This window comes from Malaclemys terrapin, chromosome 6 (assembly GCF_027887155.1).
Source record: "Malaclemys terrapin pileata isolate rMalTer1 chromosome 6, rMalTer1.hap1, whole genome shotgun sequence".
NCBI lineage: Eukaryota > Metazoa > Chordata > Testudines > Emydidae > Malaclemys > Malaclemys terrapin.
The window spans coordinates 82,392,209-82,413,353 of record NC_071510.1 but is presented as its reverse complement, the minus strand read 5'-3'; the positions used below and the strand labels follow the sequence as shown (position 1 = coordinate 82,413,353).

Genomic DNA, 21,145 nt, shown 5'->3' with positions numbered 1-21,145 from the left:
TAAACATCTTGTGTGAAAACACAAATGATATACACAGTTCATTACAAAGTGAGCAGACAATCTATAATTTTTTTTTTAAAAGCAACTAGACTTATTAACATACCCAGTTTTATTTTTGTCCAGTAAGCTGGGAGCCAAGGATCTGATATAAGCACAGGTACATATGAGCAGCAAGATTACTGTCAGTAGGCTCTGAAAGTTGAAGATCGCAGACTAAAAAAGAAAGTTAAAAAAAAATTACACTTTTGCATTACAAGCCATTTCAAGGTCTCCCACTACCCCTTCTAAACACACACCCAACAGAGAGCAAGTAGACAATACTCATTTAAAAATGGGTGCTCTTCTAAATACGGCTGGTTCACTGGGATTGTATCGGCCATATGCAATGTACAATGCCTAAGTGATCTCAAGATTTTTAGTTTCTAACTCAGCATTTATTCACTCTCATTTGGTATGGAGGGTGGAAGGGTGTACCTTACTTCTTTGCTCCAACACCTGTTCCCAAGCTGATTCAGATAAACCCCTAAATTGCATCCTCAGATTTAAAGAATACAGATACTGTCCTCTCTCAACCAAAAAGTAAATGAAATTGATTTGCATGCGTAGGTGATGAAAGAGGGAAAAAGACTGACAATTAAAGCAGTGATAGCCCCAGAATAAAAGGCACAAATTATGTGGAGGGGTGTCAAAAAAGAGGATTTGCCACTAAGAAAAACAGAACCATTCAGCCATTAAAATTTTCATATATTATTTTAGCAAGATCAGCAGTCTACATACAAAAGATCTTCTGCAGAATAGATACAATTAATTTACATTAATCCAATCATTTTAAAAAAACTTAAATAAACCAAAAGCATTACTCAGTTGTCTTTTAAAGACATATCAGAGTTAAACAGTTACCATTTTCAAATGACCTTTTTCTCTCAAAGGTGGCGTTCATATAAATAACATTGCTCAAGGTATTAGTTGTATAGTAAATATTGCACAAATAAGGCACAGTATTTTAATTAAGATACTGGGATGTAAAAATCTAACACTTGGTCAGGATTTTAATTAACTGCCTAAAGGGCATAAGAACCTGGAATGATTCTTGAGAATCTGTTCTTGTTTCTGGGAAATATTTATTTAAAGAACATTTACTATAGGTTAAAAAAATAAATAATGAAATATAAAATTACTAAATTTATTAGTCTGACTTATATCGATAAAACACAGCAAATTCATCTTATGCACTTAATTTTTCAGTATGTTGTCTGGACATTGTGTTATCTATTCATAAACCAGAGACGGTGATTACCATTGCTGGCATGAGAAATATAGCACCCTTTATGAAACTGCAGATGCTATGGAGGAAAGTGAACCTTCACTTATGACTTTCTATATTTCCATAAGCAAGTACATTATCTATACTGATGCTAATTTGCTCCAAGTGCCAAGCCACTATGTTTCAATTAATAAAACACTAGCAACCTCTGTGGTGCATTTTTCTTTGTAGTGGTCTCACAGGAAGTTACATTTTCTAAAAAGACATTTGTCAGCCTCTTGCTTGTGATTCATGGTGTCATAGATTCCAATTATTTAACTTCTTTTTACAATGTGCAAATGTTTCAGCTATCTGAGACACTAGTTTTATTGCTTCTTACTTAATATTGCTCAGCTAGTATTTGGATTAACTCAACAGTATATGCTGTTACACTGAAGATAATTGTGGAAAGTATATTAGACAACTGCTTATTGCTAACTGCTTTATTTTCTCTATGCTCTAAGTTCTTACTTATTCTCAGCTCCAGAAAGGACAAAACAAGTAGAGAATTAAGTTTTTCTTTCCTTCTGGGGTTTTAGGTTCCTGAAAGATTGCTGTCTGAATACCTGTTTTTTCCTCCTGTTGGACCCAGGAGGCTTCATTATAAAATACTAGTTAATACTGTATCTGTACACCAGTTTCAATTATTTTGTCAATTTATTTCAAAATACCTGTTAGCAAGTATGTCTGTAACAGTACAGACAACAGAAATGTTTTTTGACAAACAGATTTCTTACAAGGCATATTAATACAGAACTTTGAGTAATAATTCATTTAAACTACAATACAGAAATGTGTTTCCTGCACCACTGGGAAGCAGTGCAAAGGCTTGAGGGAGCCAGGTAAAGGAGGAGTTGAGGGAGAGGGAAATAACTGCTGGTCAGAGCCTGGGAGTGAACCTGGAGGCTTGTTGGGTATGGGTTGGAGGAGTATGGAACAGGGTTTTTTTGGCAGTGGAAGGATTGTTAGGGAGTTGGGGAGTTTCCTCATGCAGACCCTGGCTGACCCCAGCCTCTCCCATCCAGTCCGGCACATCTGCCCCTGTCCCTATGTGTCCTTGCACTCTTTCCCCCATCCCCATGTTTCCCTGCACCCCCACACCAATTCAGCCCTTGGTTCAATCCTCCACTAGGCTCCTGTGCCCCCAACCCAGTCTGTCCCCCCCACTAGCCCTTCTGAACCCCAATCTATGGGACTCCCATCAGCCACATGTACCCCATTCTATCCATCCCTCCCCCCCCCATCTCGTTCCTCCTCCTCTGGTCCTGCAGGCAGGACACTGTGAGGAAGACAGCCTCTTCCTCTTCCCCTCCCTCTCCCTGGCTGGCTGTTCCAGGCCTGAACTGACTGCCCTCTCTTCTGGTGCCACATCAGCCCCTGGTGGGTGAAAGTTGTAATTGCAGTGCCTCCCCAGCAGAATGTATTATTCTGCGGGGGGTGGGGGGGCCAGGAGGGAAATCTGCAGGGGACATGAACTCTGTGCATGCACAGAATTCCCCCAGGAGTATACAAAGACATACATGTTTTACTGCTGCTCAGTTCTCATCTCCGGCAGGCTAAGGGAGAAAGAGATCAGGAATCAAACCCTTCTGAATTAAGTGGAATGAAAAAATGTTCATATTGTACAATTACAACGAGGAGTCTGGTGGCACCTTAAAGACTAACAGATTTATTTGGGCATAAGCTCCTCGTTGTTTTTGTGGATTCAGACTAACATAGCTATCCATCTGATATTGTAAAATATTGACTTAGCTAGAGAGCAAGGCAGGGGTGTTTTATTGTTACAAATGAAAGGATTCAAAAAGAAGTCAATAACCTTTTATGATAATTTATTGAGATTTTAGGTATCATCAGTAGATAGGCATTTGACAGTATCTATAAAATTTGTACAAATGACAAGAGGAAAAACTGTACCACACCCAAAAAGCAGACAAGGATGAAACATGAATTAGAAGTTCAGACTGAAAACTATGTGGAGAGAAACATTTAAAAAATGTAGAGTAGAAGAAATCTTGTCCAACGATTTTTTTTAAATTAAATTTTGAACCTTGACATTTTTGCAATTCATCATTTCCCCCAACCATGATAAACATTTAGTCCTTGCTACAGACTGTATTATTATTAAGGCTACCACAAATGAACACTGCGGCTAATCCTGATCCTGCAAGAGTAGAAGGACCTGGATTCAGCAGAAAGCAAAAATCTGAAAGCCAACACACAGAGCTGTGAGGTTACCTGTGATTCTCCACAGAATAGCTTTTTAGGTCAAGCTAGGTGCATCCTCAGGTATGTACTAATCATTCACATGTTTAGGGGAGAGATACCAGGACTGGGGTAGATTGGAAAGGGGCTATTTCAGCAGGGTGGATCAGTTGATGCTCTACAGTTTGGAAGGAGGATTCCTTCCTGCAGCCCCTGCGGAATCCCTATGCATCAAGCCCAGGTATTCAGATTTGGTTCATTGTCCACAATTTATCCTAGTTTACATTTATATTGCTCATAACATTTTAATTGGCTAAGACAAAATAATAGAAAAGGGAATTTTAAATCCAAGTGCTGACACTGGTATAATTAAAAGCTACTATAACAAAACACATTACTTGGGATTCCTTCTGCAAATAGCTTAACTATATATTTTTAATATTGCGCTTATTTTATATATATATAAATATATATATATATGAATTATTAAATCTAATTAGCTGAATTGGGGTCACGTGACCTAAAATACTGCCCTACCCTTAAAACCTCACATGCTAGTAACTGGCTTTTATAGGGTCACATGAGCCTGTGTCCTATTATAAAGAAAGCTCAGAAGGGAAGAACTGGTGCTGTAACATCACTCCTAGGCCTAGACTACAATGCAGGATGGAGGGCACACTCTTAACTGATGGCGAGCCATGGATATAGTTGCATTGGTAGACAAGGAATTTGCTCTGATAGAGCTTATCCTGATTTTAAACAAGGAAAAGCTCAACTTGTGCACATTGTGGCTTGCCTGGTCTGTGCTTCGGTTTTGTACATCTGTAGCTGGTAAGCATTTACAGGAATCGGAGCAAATTCACAATACAGAGAGGGTCCCAGTATCTATATTCCCATGTTCTATGCTAAATTATTCCTCTCTCCTTGTGATTGTCTCTAAACATTTGTGGACTGTTATCACATCATCTAGGGCAATGAGGCTGTTAATGCTTTGGGTGAAATTTGCAAGAGCAAGGCTTTTTCCAGTGGCTGGCCCACAGCTGTAGAATGCTTTCCTTGGAAATCAAAATGACCAAATATCCTAACCTTTTATGAGCCACATGCAAGACGGCTGTTTTTGGAGTAATTTCCCCAAAACAACAGCCTGAAAAATGGCCTAGCATTACTTCCCTGAACATATCAAATAATACAATAATAGTTAAGAAATCCATAGCATACCCCACAAGGAAAATATACAGAAAGAAAAGCTTTCAAACTGATTGTTTGCACTCAGGTGCCACAGTACTGAGTGAGACATTAGAGATACCCAGATGAATATATTCAATAGTTAAGATAAAATACATTGTAATTTAAATGTTTCAAATATATTCATATCAGAGTCCTTATATAAACACCATGGCAGCCAGCCCTGAGGACACTGGGGCACACCAAAGCCCCAAGACAGAACAAGGGATCCTGATGCACATAAGAGTCTCCACAACACTAGCTTCCTCAGCTAAACTAGAAAAAGCTCCCCTTGTGCGGGAATGGCCGCCACTGCAAATGTAAACAAACGATCTGGTGGCCTGCCAGCAGATTACCCAGAAAGGATGCAGGTTGCCCACCACTGCACTAAGGGAAGTTGTACATCAAGTTAGGTAAAATGGTGTTATCTTCTGGGTGCCTGATCTACTCTAATGTGCCAATTATTGTTACCTCTGGTGAAGCTGAACCAATTGCCTCCCAGACCTCCCCAGATACCAAAACCTCCTAATTCCCGACTTTCACAATGTAGTTGTGCATTATCAATACCAAATTTGGCATATAAAAAACTTAAAAGGTGGAGATATTAGATTCAGATTTTTGCATTAGCAAAATAAACAATATGGGGGTTCTCTGTGGATGGAATTACTCAATTTCATATTTAATTTAATGAAAATCTAATTTTTATAAATTTTTTGGAAGTTGATGGAAAATTTCCACCAGAATGCTGCAGAATCAAAGGATCTTATTGCAGAATTTAGATTCAGACCAGCTTAACATGGAACACCTTAGGCCTCAACAATAACAGACATTCTTTTGCTGTAACTTGCTGTGAATGCTTCTCCCTTGTAAGCAGCACCCTAATGGGTAAAGTAACAATATTATTTCAAGAAAACGTTCAATGTCCTCTCTTTGGAAGTGGGGTGAAATCTGGCCCTAGTGAAGTCAATGGGAGTTGTGTAATTGATTTCAGTGAGGCCGGGCTTTTACCCTCTGAGTTAAGGGGTCAGTCTCACAGTTAGGTCCTCTGTCAAAGACAGGCCACTGCGGTGCCATCAAGCAAATTTTCCCCAAAATTACTATGACTTGCCAAACTACCAACAATTTGTTAAACAAACATAACTACAAAAATGGATTGTTGCACAGAAATTTTACAAGACCATTTTTGTAATTAAAATATATAGTTAAGGCTTATGCTTAAATGACAAAGGGTACAAAGGAAACCGTGTGTGTGTGTGTGTGTGTGTGTGTGTGTGTGTGTGTGTGTGTGTTGGATCACTTTCTATGATACTATTATTTTATCTTGAGAAAAGCTAAAAGGGAAGGGTGATAGTGATTGTTTGAACAAAACTGATAAATCCCAGTTTCTGTTTGAGTGATTAGACCTTATATTGGATGTTTTTCCTGGACCATATTAGATATCTAATCAAACAACAGCAGCTGTTAAAATGTACACACACAGTCCTAAAAAATCCACATTAAAATGTGTATGACTCAGAAGTACAATTCACAGTCCCAATCTCATGAAAAGGTGAAATCAACCCACATAAAATTTTAATAAACAGAACCCTTTGTGAAAGGGCTGAAAAAGATCCATGTTATTCAGAGCTCTCCATTGGGAAGAGGGACTCTTTGAAAGGGGAAAAAAAGTAGTTAGTTTTAAAAATAACAGTAATCTTCCAATGTTCTACTCCTAAAACTCTAATAGGAAATGAATATATAGAAACTATTCCCATTGTGAGAATAAAGAAAAACTATTAAAATCACTGCTAGAAATAATGAATAAATATGTGCACAGAATTCTACATTTCTCTAATCTACTCTGAAATACATGTTGGAGGAACTTTTTTTCTCTTTCCCATACAGCAGCTTTTTCACAAAGATGAACAAATTATATATATAAATAAAACAAACAGATGCATTTGTGCGCGAAACAACCCAAATATCAATAATACAAGGGGAATTCAATTCAACTAATTTCAAATTGATTTTTTTCTCCACTTGAGCTCCCCCAAAGTTACATCAGAAAGGTCTACTTTCACATAATAAGGTATTGTTAGAGGTCATGTTACAGCTATGCAACAATGCCTCCAGCGGGACTATGGACCCAGCACATATTATAGCATGATGCTATTTTGCTAACTGATTTAACATATTTATATTCATTGGGTATATGATGCATTCGGAGACGGATTGGACAGTGTGATTTTTAATAAATTTGAAAAGTTGTTAATGTTCTGAATACCCTTGCTTTTGGAATATTTTACTCCCAAAAATAATTTTCCAAATTTGTTTAAAAATATAATTCATCTTTAAGTGACCATTTCTTTTTGAACACCTAATGGAAAGCATGCTACTGCAGAACAGAAAATAGTAATGGAGAAGGGATTAATATATTTCAAGTAGGGAAGTATTCAGAGAAAAGTCCTTTTCTAAGAAATTTGGGTCAATGGGTTAACATACAAGCTTTGTATTCTGGTTACTCATGTAAATTTTATGTGGTCACTTAGGGCAGGTCTACACTACGGGGCTAACTCAACCTAAGTTACGCAACTCCAGCTATGTGAATAACGTAGCTGGAGTCGACGTACCTTAAGTCGACCTATTGCGATGTCTACACCGCACTGGGTCAATGGGAGAAACTCTCCCATCGACTTAGCTTATGCTTCTCATTCTGGTGGAGTACTGTAGTCGACGGGAGAGTGATCGGCAGTTGATTTAGCGGGTCTTCACTAGACCCCGGTGGATTGATGGCCGCAGCATCGATCCAGGGTAAGTGGAAACAAGCCCTTAGTAAACCGTTGTCCACACTAAAGAACTAAACTATGCTAACCGCTGTGTTCAATAGAAGTTCAAGTTTGAAAAAAGTTTTTGAACACTGCGGCAGCTGGCATGCTTTGCTGCCACATTGTGAATAAGGATTTTATTTTAAAGTGCACAGTACATTGCTCCTCTAACAAAGCTTGTAACTGTTTCACATGGGCATAAAAATGGCCAGGACTGCTGTGCATTGGCGGAGATGTAAATGGATAGCTGACCGTAATAAATGCCTTAGTTTTCAAAGAACCTAACCAAAATGGTGGGGCAGGGGACTTTTCTCCAAAAACTGGAGGAACAACATTTTATATAGATACAATAATAAATACATAGCATGGGAAACAACTGATATGCTTACAGGCCAACTAAGAGCAATCTCTCTTTTCCACACCTTGTTTTAAAGTGTAACTATATTATTTTAAATCTATAAGACAATCTATAAAACTTGCCTTTGTTTGTAAAATACTTCTGTTTGTACTAAAAATATAGTCTCCATGAGATTCTTAAGGTCACAAATCTGAAATATTATGCTTCACTTCAATTCTTTACCATCATGTTTATTCACTCACGCATCAATACTGGATATACGGATGTACAATCTCATAGTAGTTCTTTTAGTGCCAAGAGCTAGCAGTATTTATTACACTTGCAAACAGTAAAAAAAATAAAATTCAGTAAAGAAAACCTAATACTCCACTAAGTTTTGTTAAGCAACACTTTTATTTTTCCATGTCTACATTCATAAATCTAACATATTCTGCTGCCAGACATATTAGTAAAATTTAAAGATACCTTTGGTACTACTCTGCATGGATTATATAGCAAATACAATTTATTGTAATTTTTCCATGATTTTTTTCCTCATAAAATGTGAACTATTCCCATGACTTTTTTTTTTTTTTTTTTGAGAAGCTGGAACCAAAGATGCTCTTAGTAATAATGGACTAATAGTACTGGTTGGAACCAGTCATTAGGACAGGTGCTGTTCAGTCAGTACCACATAGTTCTTCCAATGCACATAAATCTTGATCTGCAACTCCTTTGCTGTGTCTGTCCTGGGAATCTCATAAAAAGAAACTGCCAATTGTGTTGCAATATGAGCAGAAAGAAGTTCTCCTTGGGAAAAGAGAGATATTACTCCATGATGAGTAATCTTGTCTTCCCTTTTTCTTGCAGCTCAGTAGGGCAATCCAGGTTATTGTTATTTCTTTATATTAAGCTGTTTATAAAGGGAGATTCTTGGATCCAGGTCTCCTCAACAACAGAGGATGGTACACTTCCGATATATATAGGTATGCAAGTTATACTGCTTCCAGTTTCTTCTCTCTACTCAAAATGTGTTACAGAAACTTCATGGATATGTATGTGGCAGAATTAATTTGCCCTGCAGTACAACTGATGTGAAAATAGATTTATGATATTCTTGCCCTAATAAAGCATCCAAAATGGTTTGAGTGAAAGGTTGACTTGTGTTTAATGGTAGAAAGTACTACAAGTTCTCAGGATGACTCTGTATGAAATAGCTAAAATTCTTAAAAAGGTAGAGATTAAAATGGCATTTTCTCCTGGGGGAATTCTGTGCCAATAAATTAAAAATTCTGCACAAAAAATTAAAAATTCTGCATACAATATTTTAAAATTCTGCAAAATTCAGCATATTTTATTTGTCAAAATAATGCAATATAATCACGCTGGTTTAAATTATTTTGGTAATTTATTTAAACTACAATACAATGGATAGAGAATGGGAGTGGGGAGCATTGGAGGAAATCCCCAACCCCCTTCCCCCACGTCTAATGTAGCTAATATTGACCCTTTACTTCTAGTTATTAGTCAACAAATGTATGTAGCCATACACTCAGTGTTACCTCATACACAACCAAAGAACAAGTGAGGGCTGGGGACTCAAACTCACAATTTATATTGGCTACTGACCATCTCCAGAAACATCAGTAGTACACAGCTCATGGAGCACATTTATATAGGAATTTTTTCCGTCCAAAAATTTAGACCAGTTCTAAGCACCATAAGCATTTATTTATAAGGCCACGATGCTCTTTACAATAGGCTCCTTTACACCACTCTGGAGCCTTAACATTTTTACACCTATTTTATACTCCTGGGGGGAATTCACTATAAGAACAATAGGAATAATTCACTAAGCAGGCAGGCTACTGAGGGGACAGAGTCTGCCCGGCGCCTACCTCCTCAGAAACACCCCAAAGCCCTGCCCTTCCACGCCAAACGTGTGGCAACAGCAAGTGAGAGGGGCAGTGTGTCTCTTTCTCTCACCCGCACGACTGACCAGCTCCCCCTCTACTCCACCCGGTGGTGATTTATGTCTCTACCGGCTGCTCGGGGTGCCCAAACCGACCTGTCTGCACTGCCGGGGAGGGGTGCATGACCGCTCTTGTCACTTCCCTTTGCTTCCCCATTAGAAGTCAGTTTTTTGCAGGGAAGCAAAGAAATCTGCAGGGGCCATGAATTCTGCGCACGCGCAGTGATGCAGAATTCCCCCAGGAGTAGACATTGCTTGGTTATACTGGATATTTACCAGGATGCTGACATAGTTGAAAATCACTGTATTAACACTAGATATTTGATAAACTGGGCTCTCAAAGAAAAGGACTATAGTGAAAATATCTTGACAAATTTACAGTTGAGAACCAGGAATAGATCAGAGATTCGCTCCATAACTCAATAGCAAAGTACTCAGGTCTTTTGGCTGTCTGCATTTCCCTGGAAGACAGCCATCTATAAGATTACATAATGCAGACCCAAACACAATTATTATATTCTGCAACTAATCAGGAATTTAATAATGGTATAATGTATAATTTCTATTAACATGATTCTAAACTTTTGTAGGTGTAAAGAGAACTACACAGGTTTTCAGTTTACAACAGTTTTTTATATCGATAATATATAGCTGCAATGTAGCTGTCAGGGAGAAGCACTGGGAAGATTTGGTGGTTTGGATATTTAGCACCTAGGAGGCAGGTGAGACATCTGGCAATGGAATAGGATGCCCCTCTTCTTTCATGCCCCTGCTGTGAACAGGGTAGAAATTTGAAATTTTTTGGTGGGTTTGAACCCCAAGATTCCCACATCAGCAACTCAAGTCAGCAGCCAAGCTGCAGCCCCCCACATCTACGTTTATTACTGCAGCTAATAACGATGATCAAGCACATTAACTGACTGCTTCTACTAAAACGTTAAATAGTTAATATTGGCATTTAAAAGGCAATAATTAATAAGACTTCAAAGTCAATAGTCATACTGAGATGGATGGGAGCAGTTCACACTTCACAGAACTACTGTTTAAAGCTATCTGCAGTTTCAGGAAGACCATAATGAATTAAGTTTACATTCAAATCATATTTGGAATGTCTTTTCCCCCTCAATCACAAAAGTTAGAAACTCAATTTTTGGCTTTTACTGACATCCTAGTTTCGGGGCTGTAGAGTTTTGTGGCAAAATTTGACAGAATTGTAGAATTGAAATGGTCCTGACCACTCTACTCTCCCCAGTTCGCACTAAAGGTATGTCTATACTGCACATTACTTACGGCAGTGGGTAATGTACGTGCACTTCTCACCCCTGTAGCATGGGCATAAATAGCAGTGTAGACCATGAGGCACGGCTTAGGTGAGTAAAGACACACCTGAACCCTTAATGTATGTACCGTACATGGCTCTCTACACACACAAGCAGTAGGGAAAGGCTGCAGCTGTGGGGAAAAGCTCCAGCATCTCCCCACTATGGAAGTCTTTCACCGCAGCAATGAAAGACTCTGTTCATCACACTAACATTAAACATGGCCCATTTCTTCTAGCTCTACTGGATGATCTTCACAGATGAGCGACAGGCAATAGCATAGTTCTTCACAGTCATGCTACCAGAGGTAAGCACCACAGAAGGGCCAGCTTCCTGCTTAATAGTCCTAGACCTAGGATCTGCCATAATGGAGCCTGGTTTCCCTTCAGAGCCTAGGGCTCCCTGTGATTTGCAGTTCTCATCACCTGCCTGAACTGCTCCCATTCCCTTCCCTTTGTTGTGAAGCATGCGGAAATCAAATAAAGTAAGTCCCCCAGTTTCCTTTATGCTCCTTAGAATACATAGCCCAACTTTTTCAGAGCAGTATGTTTCACTGGTCAGAACAAGATTTTTCTAGGTAGTTGCTCTATACAGAACATGCCCTTACTTGGACTTCTACTACTTTTACAGAAAAATTAATCTCAGGGTAGACATAGATCCCAGATTTTTCTTCAGTTTTGCACTTAAAGAGCCAAATTTAACTAACTAAATAACCCCTTGATCAATGTGGCTATCTTAGTTTATGTTTTAGGACAAGAGTTTTCAATTTTTTCCCTTCTATGATCCTACATCCTCAAATCCTTCAAAGTGCCATTGGAAAAGTCATAAAGATATGAAAGTTCTACAGCTCTCCCAGGCTTCTGGCGAAAAGGGAAAACTGCACTTATGCTCATCCTCCATAGTGTCCATATATTTTCAGAGACATGCAACACACCAGGCAGATAACTGCTTTGTCTGACACTCTGCCTACAAGACACAGCACATCAGAAAGATCTGCCAAGGAATTCTTACACAAGCAACTACTAGTGGCTCTTTTTCGGGGTCATGATCCACAGGCTAGAAACCCTCCTTAGGTCTTTCACTCCCTTTTTTGGAAGCAGGATACAGGTTCTGTTGAACTATAAGGCAGGGCTGTGGACAGAAAGTGATACCTTATCACTGTCGAGAACTACAGCCTGACAAAACCAAACCAAGAGAAGACTAGTCAACTTGTACTTCAATAACTCAGAAGGTATCATAAGCATGACGATTTTAATGAATGACATTCTTACCTAACTCACATTAACATCAAACACTTAAAAGCAAGAGAAGAAGTAATTACATCTTTAATCTTACACCGTTCACAAGCATCTTATCCTTAACCAGCACAGAAATGCATATTTTATCAAACTGTAACAACCTTAACTCTGACCCCAAAATAAATACTATTCCTTGACCCCTAGTCTCACAATGTAAACACAAAAAAATCCTTCCGAACCCGAAGTCATAATATTTATTAATTATCCTCAGGTGCAAGTCCACATATATAATCGTTCTTTTCTAACTACCCACATTATTTTAAAGAAACATCAGTCACCAGTGTGTTATCAAGAATCCAATTGCCAACTGACAAATGGGAAATGTGAGTTAAGTATATTTAGTCCTTTAAAGAAATGAAGCCAAGACACAAATGTCAAAGACGCCAGGCCAGGGGTCAGAGTAGAGGCTGTTGGGTGATAACCAAAGAAGCTGATATACATCACGTGCTAGTTAAGGGGGCCGGTGAGAGATTTCTCCCATCCTTTCCCTGCTCCTGCCTGGGTCGCTCAATGACGTCACAAGCACGCTCTTAGCTAATTTTTCAAACCAGGCGTTGGTGACCGAACCGGGACAGGCTCGCGGGCTGTCTGAGCCCGAAATGGAGGCAGCGGGGGGCTCCGCGCGCCTACCAGGGTGGGGCGAGGAGCAGCCGCGCCGCCCCGGACACCAGACTGAGCCTCCAGCTCGGCTGCTGAAGTGGGAGGGGAGCCCTGGGCAGGCGCCGCAAGCCAAGCGCGTCGCTCACAGAGACCGGCCGGCCGGCCGCGAGCTCGTGGGGTCGGAGCCCCTCATAGCTTGGGGGAGAGGGACAGGCAGGGAAGGGGCTCAGCCGCGCGGCCGGCAAGACAGACAAACACCCTCCGCCCTTACCATAGCTCCCCGCTTCCAGCCACATCACACTTCCGTGACCGAGGAGACGGAACCAGAAGGGACGGCGCTTCGCTTTCTTCTGGTTGGTCGGGGAAATGCCGGTCCGTGACTGACAGGCGTCATCGGAGCCACTGCGCGTCCTGATTGGAGGCGGCTCCCAGAGGGGGTGGGACTGGGAGGTGCAAGACTGTAACTGCGCGCGGCAGCCGGCGGTTTTGATTGGCTGCAGTAAGGCCCCCCTCTTCGGGACTCGGGAACGCGGAAGCGGGCTGTGGCCGTGAGGTAGGGAGTGAGGCGCACACGGGGCTGGGCTCTGTCCGCGGGAGTGGGGGGAAGGGGAGGCTGTGCCGACGTTCCGTCTGAGCCTGAGGGCAGGCGGTCCTGGGCCTGCTGTTGGGCGGCCAACGAGGCGCGGGTCGCGTCCTGCCCTCGTCGTAGTGCTGGCGGCGCCCCCCGGGGCAGCAGAGAAACTGAGAAGCAACCAGCTCACTGCGCCCGCGCTGCCGCCTTGGTCTGGCAGGCGGGGCGGGGGGAGGATATAACTGAAGCAGGGGAAGGGCAGGGGCCTCCCAGGGGCTATGAGAGCTGTGGGGTAATGGGCACCTTTCCCACCACCAGTGACGGGGGGATTTCTGAGGGTGGGAGCAGAGACAGCGGGAGGGGAGTGCCGAGGCCTCGCCTCTCTGACCCCGCCTGAGCAGGGTCTAGGGGCAGCAGTATGGGGGTAATCCCAGAAGCATTGCTTGGGTTGGGGGGCAGTGTCTGGGACTCTGTGCTCCCTCCCCCACCACTCTAGCAGGCGTGTGTGTTTCAAGCCCTGGTAGGAGGGTTTTTTCTTCCATATCCTTTGGACTGATCCATATTGGGAACTTGCATCGGCATAGATCTGGGTGTGAAATATCCACATCCTTGAATGACATCGCTAAGCTGACCTAACCCCTGGTGTAGACAGTACTAGGTTGATGGAAGAATTCTTTTGCCTCTCTGGGAGGTGGATTAATTACAGCACTGGGAGAACCCGTCCTGCCAGCATAAGTAATGTCTACACTGAAGTGCTACAGTTGGTAGCCCTGCTCAGTTCATTGGCTTAGATGTCTGCTTTTACATTAATCATATGAGTGCACTTTTTGTACATGCATCAGACTTGGCTTCCTTTTGCCCTCTTAGGATAAAAGCTGCTGGAATGAATCTCTCATTTTGATTGTAACTGAGTACCTGTAAATGAAGAGTTCTTCTTGCTGATCAATGCTGGGCAAATTGTTTCTAAAGTTAACAAGCAAAGATTCATATATACAGATGGAGGTCTTTACTGGGAAATGATATTCCATTTAATTTAACAGCTGTAAACTACCATTGTAATGGAATATTTGTCATCTTTTTGTCCTAATCTGTAGGAATATATATCACCAGCTCCCATTCGCTAAATAAATATCTACTTTTTTCATACATGAGAGACCTATCCTAGAACATCTTGTTGTCGCTTCACTTCAAACTGAACAAGCTATAGATACAAAATCCAAGAACTGTAATTGGCAGTCATGTGATTAAAACCCTGCCTGTCTCTTTGAAAAGATAGGGGCAGCTCGAATACATTTTTGTGGGCATTTCTGATTTAAAGGATGCCTCTGATTTTCCTTTGACTTGTTTTTTAACTCATAGTAGAACTGCTTGGTATACTGTAGTAGACAAGGGAACCTTTAAAGATTTAGTTTATCACGCTTTGCGCCATGGCCGTGATACAGTATTTGTGAACCCTTGCATGGTTACTTCTTGTTATGTGAAGTGCGTAAAGTGAAATAATTTCATTATAAGCGTGACTCAGAAATGTAGAATTGCAGTACTGAGGTAACATCGCACAGCTCCCGGCGATAAAGCACTGTCTATACTGGCACTTTTCAGTGGTAAAACTTTTGTCGCTTGGGGCGGGGGTGTTTTTTCAAAACTTTAGTTGTTCAGGGGTTTAGTGCTGAAAGTTGTAGTGTAGACTCAGCCTCAGTGAATTCATCAATAGTGGGACTTTTTTTTTTTTACTGTAAAATGTGATGAATCAAGGAATAAAAAAGTCCATTGTTTTAATGAAGCACAAAAAAGAAGGGTATTTTAATAATTGGTTTGGTTTTGCAGGTAAATTTAGAATGATTCTCTCTGTCACTGCTGGAAGCACATGAGACAGCAGAGTAGACTTAGAAAGAAGCAGATTCATTTATCAGTCTCCCCTGCTCAGGTCTTACTGCAGCTCCTGTGTGCTTGCTTATTTCATTATCCTCCTTTTCTTTATGGAAGTACTACCTTGGTGGGGGGTTTTAAGTTTATGTGCCAGACTTGATGGTGAGGCCAACTTGGAAATGCTTGAATAAAGATCCAGTAATATTTGTGTCAGGGCTACAACTCATTTTCTCACAACAAACTATTAAAAGCCTCAAATTAATTAAAACCTCTTAATTTTTTAATTTTCCAGTGTGCTATTTTACGTTGTTGTCTCACTGAAATCATTACATGCATTAGGAAGCCTGTTAGATTATGAAATCCATAGTGACTCTTTCATCCGGCACCTGATTTTGAAGAGGGTCTACATCTACCTCCAGGGTCTTTGCAGTGGACAGGATTTAATTTGTTGTCTCACCATGAAACTGATGTGGGGTGTGTTTGCTTTGTAAGTTAGCTTTCATCCTCTGAGGAATTTCAGTAAGACAAGACTACATGTGTGAATGTCAATTTTGGTGGAAGAGCTTCATTATGAGTATTATATTTACATTAAGGTAACTGGATGTTGCTGTCACCACTGATCTGTTTTCTAAAAGTTTATTGAAGAACTGAACATTTTCCCACTTCTAAGATTGCTGGTGCTTAAATAACTGTAAATAAGAATGGCAGTCTTGATTTGGGGCCTCTGTTTTTTAAGGTTCATACTTCAAGTGTTGGACTTGTTAGTGCTGTCAGTCTAAAGAGGGCGGGAGTCTTTATGCAATACAGAATCTTGTGACAGTATTCTTCTATCACTGGAAAAAGATGAAGAATAATTCCACCCAACCTGGAGGAGACAAAGGGATATCCGTTGATTTCCTGTGAAATGTTGCTTTAGGAAGTCAGAAAATAGCAATATAATAAAGGATACACTTATAAAAACTTACTTCTCTAATAAATCTAGGCAATCTTTTATTCAAGCCAAACATTTATGGGCCATTGAAACAAACATATTCATCAGCTTTTGCATTTAAATATATAGGTTGCCCTTACAATGCAATCTTCTTTTCCCCCCCACAGAGAACAACTTGGCTTTCAGTGGCAATTCACTATAACCAAAATTGCAATGCATTGAAATGATTTGGAACTTTTTTCAACATCACTAAACACGGAATTTCACTTTTAAGCGATAATCACTGTACTGTATATAATTTAGATTCTATAGGAGAAGCAGAATATTGTCTTCAGTTTAATTGGAAATTGCGGAGGATATGTAGGTTGTAATTACCTAAACTGGAATTTGACTAGAATATTAGACTTAACACTTTTTCTACAAGAGCAGAGATGTTATGGGATCATTAATGATCGTGGATGCTGAGGATTTCAGTAATATCTCATTTGAAAACTGGCATCTCCAACAGCACAGTGCCCCTTAGGTTAATGATATGGTATAGGTTAAATGCAGATTTGAAGAGTGCCACTTATGAACAACCAACACCGCATTCTGCAGCAGTTTTCCTCAAAGTTTTCCCATCCAAATATTCACTGTGTTTAGCTTAGGGTGGAGACATCTGGTGAGATTGCAGTCTTTGATCCAAATGCAGGCATAAAAGATACCAGTTGCCTGTTTTCTTTTCTTTTTTTTTTTTTTTAAGAGAGTGAAATAAACTAGTTTTAATGAGTGGTGTTTGGTTTCTGTTTTGTAATAAAAAAAAAAAATCAACAGAAACTCTTCTGTTAGCTGTACTGTCAAATACAGCTGAAAGTGAAGGGATTGTTTTGTGTTCCATTTGAATTGTTTAAGCGATAGAGCATATCAAAGAATTTGCTGAAAAGTGTCTATAGAGAGAATAAGGTTTTAAGTTGCCATAAAATACACACACAATCCTGAGTAACGTGTGTCAAGTTGTACATGATGTAGTTTTTTAGCCCCTGGCATTTTCTTCTACTTTCATAAAGGCTAACAGGATCTTGAGATGGAGAAGAGCTGTTGTAGATTAATAGTAACTAAAATGAGACTCAAGTGAAAAATACCATGGGCTTTTGACATGACAGATACATGTACATATGCTCGAGAAAACAATTGCATATACATAAGGGCAGAACAATCATTTTGCATACTGAGAAAGCAGCGCATCTTGAGACATGGTGTGAAACTCTGTGCAAGTTTTACATGAGCAAGTCTAAAGCTGGGAATAAGGGTGTGATTTATGTAAATCGGTTCATATTTTTATACCATATCCATCACTAGTTTTTATTGCCTTAAAATAAGTCATGAAATGCATAAAAAACGTGTTCATGTAGCTTGCTGTAACTTCAAATTATAATTATAAATCAATGAATAGCGTATAGGACACACAATTTATTCTAAGCCAGAAAAAACATACTTCTGCTATAGGAATACACATGGGGGCTGTGTAAGCCTAGTAGTATGACTACATACCTGATTAGAACTGCCTGCTTCAGACTGTGTCACTCAGATTTATGACCAGGAGTCATGTATGTAAAATTGACTTTTTCCCCGCTTAAAACTGCTTATATCGTAGAATGACAAGGTGGGTGAGGTAATATCTTTTATTGGACCAACTTCTGTTGGTGAGAGAGACAAGCTTACACAGAGCTGCTCTTCAGGTCTAAGAAACGTAATCGGAGTGTTCCACATTGTATTTAGCTGTGGTAGATTGTTTAGCATAAATAGTTAACACATTTCAAGAGACCATTCAAGGTGAATGACCTAAATAGCTGGTGTACCTGTCTCAGGGTTTTGATGAGAATGTTGAAGGCACAATAGAGATTGTGGTGGCTGGAGGTGCTAATGACTGTCAGTGGCAGGCAGGTGGGACCACATGTGGCACCATTCCTTCGTGAAAGTTGAATAGTGAGCTCGCAACAGATAAGGACATCACAGATGGCATCAGAAGAGGGCAGTTGTGCTGAGGTTTGTCATAAGGTTTACTGCAAAAACAGCTAGGTGTTTCCTACCTAGCTTGGGCAACAAATCGTTGAGCTCAGGACAGCTAGAAGAACAAAAATTTGCAATCACATATGGCAAGTACATTGTAAGTTGATATACCATACGGCAGAGATGCAGACAATAGCTATGCATCATTATCACAGCAGTGCAGCAATATGTATTGCAGTCTTGACTCCTGGGCACAATACTATGCCTCTGCATATATAGGGGAACAGAGCTATATGTCAAAGAATGTTGCAATGACATGTTTAATGGGTGTATGAATGATGCTGTTTGGAACAGCAGGTGCCGTATTCCTTACACCATTAGGTAGGCCCTTTCCCAATAGAAAATGCAATTCAAATATGTCTGAGACTTTCTAGCACATGTGTACACAGGTAGTAACCAGACTGCTGACTGGGTTGGATATGCTATACATCAGTTTGTGCAATTTTCAAAGGGCTATGATATACAGTATGTACACTCTAGTGCACCTCTCATTGTAGTATTTTGGTACCTGGCAAAAAGTCCCAAAGGGCTGGATTTCTCAGCTGTTTAGGTGCCTACAGATGAAGATAGGTGCCCAATGAGATTCTGAAAATGTAACAGGTACCTGTGTTATCTTTAGATTTCTAAACACCTTGAAAAACCTGGCCCAAAGGCATTATATTGCTTCAGACCTCATAATTTGAATAAAGCACCTAGACTGTTGGACATTGTTTAACAGAGGATTGTACAAGAGTGATGACTTACCTCTTAAATGAACAACCTTGACCACTGCGTTTCATTTTATTCCATTGTACCCACTACTGTGCTATATCTGTGTATCCATGATGTGAACCTCACTGGATCATGCATCATTCTGTCTGGATGCCTTGTCATAGCACACATTTGTCTTTCTGTGACATTTGGATGTGATTGACTTTTGATGGTTGTATTTGCATCTGTTCTAGGTTGCAGATTCTAATTAAGATGTTAACTAAAATGTACTCCTTAACTTATATTTTGTGGGTATTGAACCTCATAAGCCTAATTGGTCAAACTAGTAAAGAATTTTAATTTTAAATTTCTTTCTTCGAGGGATTTTTCTGGCATGTGGGAAATAGATGGCAGATCTTGCTATTGGCCAATGAGAGTTTTGTATGAGTAAGGGGAATAAGATTTAGACAGATTCAGGGATGTCCTACTTCTGGAAAGGTAGGTAAAATCAGTTTATGCCCAAATTCTATCTTGAGCTGGTATGAATATTTGTCTAGGTAATAAGATTCAGTTGACTTCCTCAGCTGTAATCTGGCAAAGAATGGACCATGGTGGTTGTAGTTTCTAGGAAAAAGATAGAAGAATAAAATAATGCACATAAATAAGTACTAATCATGCTCTAGACTATTTCCCACTACGCAACTAGGTTAGAAAGCTATTTCTAAAATAGACAAAATGGTATCACAAGCCATATATTTAGACAGCTTCAGCATGCTCTTTGAAGTCCGGTGCAGACCATCCCAAAGAGCAGCATTCTACAAGAAAGAAAATAGAGTAAAGCAATTTAGCAGAAAGGCACATTATTTTTTTTAAAATTCCAAATATTTTGTTACATTATCTTTCAATTTGTTTTTGCCTTTTAGGAAAAAGGTTAAAATTATCTGAAAAGATAGAAAATTTTGCACTAAAAAGTTCTGTTCCTTACTCTGATACTGACTTGTGTGGCCTTGGGCAAGTCGCTCAGCTTCTCTGTGGTGCTTCCCTCCCCTCCCCCCCAACTCTGCAATTGGGATAATATGTGGTTTTGTAAAGTGCTTTTTTGGATTCCTTGGAGGAAAGGCCCTGCGAGTGCAAAGATTACTAGAAATAAATGTTAAAGCTATTACTATGAGATAGGCCTTTTTTCTTTCTGTCATAAATGAGATACTTACTGGATTCTTTATGATAGCAAATTGACGTGAGCTTAGGAGACATTCAGTAACTTTTTAATAATTTGTTTTTGAAGTTTGCTAATATAACGCAATAGGTTCTAATGAATATTAACTCAATATGAGGCGAGAACTTCTGACTTACACAATAAAGTATTTTCATCAAATGAATAAGCAGAGACCACCACAGTTACTCCCTTCAGAGACATCCTAGTAACCTTACAAAAGATTGTTTAATAAAAGGTACTGAGGGATTGAAAGTTTTAGGAATTATCTCATTGGAATAATACAAACAATCCTACATCTGCTACACAGACTTGTAGATGAGTTTTCAGTCTAGCATTCATTGTGTGAATGGGTGTCCTCAAACAGACCAGATGGATAGATCAGAGATGCCCCCCCTCCCCCCCCCCCCCAAATCTGATCTTTAGCTGTAATTGGTTCACTCACACAATGACAGAGGGAATGAGAATTTTGCCTAAGGACAAAAATTTAGCCAAATGATTGTTTATATTAGAAGAAAAAAAATAATGCAAGAGCAAAGTGAGGCTGTCTATCCTATCACAAGCTGCATTTGTTTTTACAAATAAGGCAAATGATTATGAAAGGGATTGTTTGTTTATAGGTCTACAAAAGGATCTTACAGGCCACTATTTTCAACCTAGTAACTGGACAGGAAAGAGGGAGCACAGGGCTTTCTATATGCAGTCAGCTGTGTTCAGGGTATGGAGGAAGTTTTTCAATTAATCTTTCCTCAGGTTTTTGAATCTG

General features: G+C 39.9%; 2 protein-coding genes across 2 annotated transcripts in view; one reads left to right on the top strand and one right to left on the bottom strand.

Moving 5' to 3' along the window:
* Positions 1–13,433, bottom strand: part of TMEM167A (transmembrane protein 167A) — a 28,803-nt gene extending 15,370 nt beyond the window's left edge. Inside the window, exons 1-2 of the mRNA XM_054031806.1 lie at positions 13,331–13,433; positions 104–213 (exon numbers count right to left, since the gene is read on the bottom strand). Of these exons, the coding sequence (XP_053887781.1) occupies positions 104–213; positions 13,331–13,333 (113 nt within the window). The 5' untranslated portion in view covers positions 13,334–13,433. The remainder of the gene's footprint in view (positions 1–103; positions 214–13,330) is intronic.
* A 143-nt stretch (positions 13,434–13,576) lies between these two features.
* XRCC4 (X-ray repair cross complementing 4) overlaps positions 13,577–21,145 on the top strand; it is a 283,046-nt gene continuing 275,477 nt past the window's right edge. The window contains exon 1 of the mRNA XM_054031803.1: positions 13,577–13,612. The gene's annotated coding sequence lies outside the window, so the exon portion shown is untranslated. The remainder of the gene's footprint in view (positions 13,613–21,145) is intronic.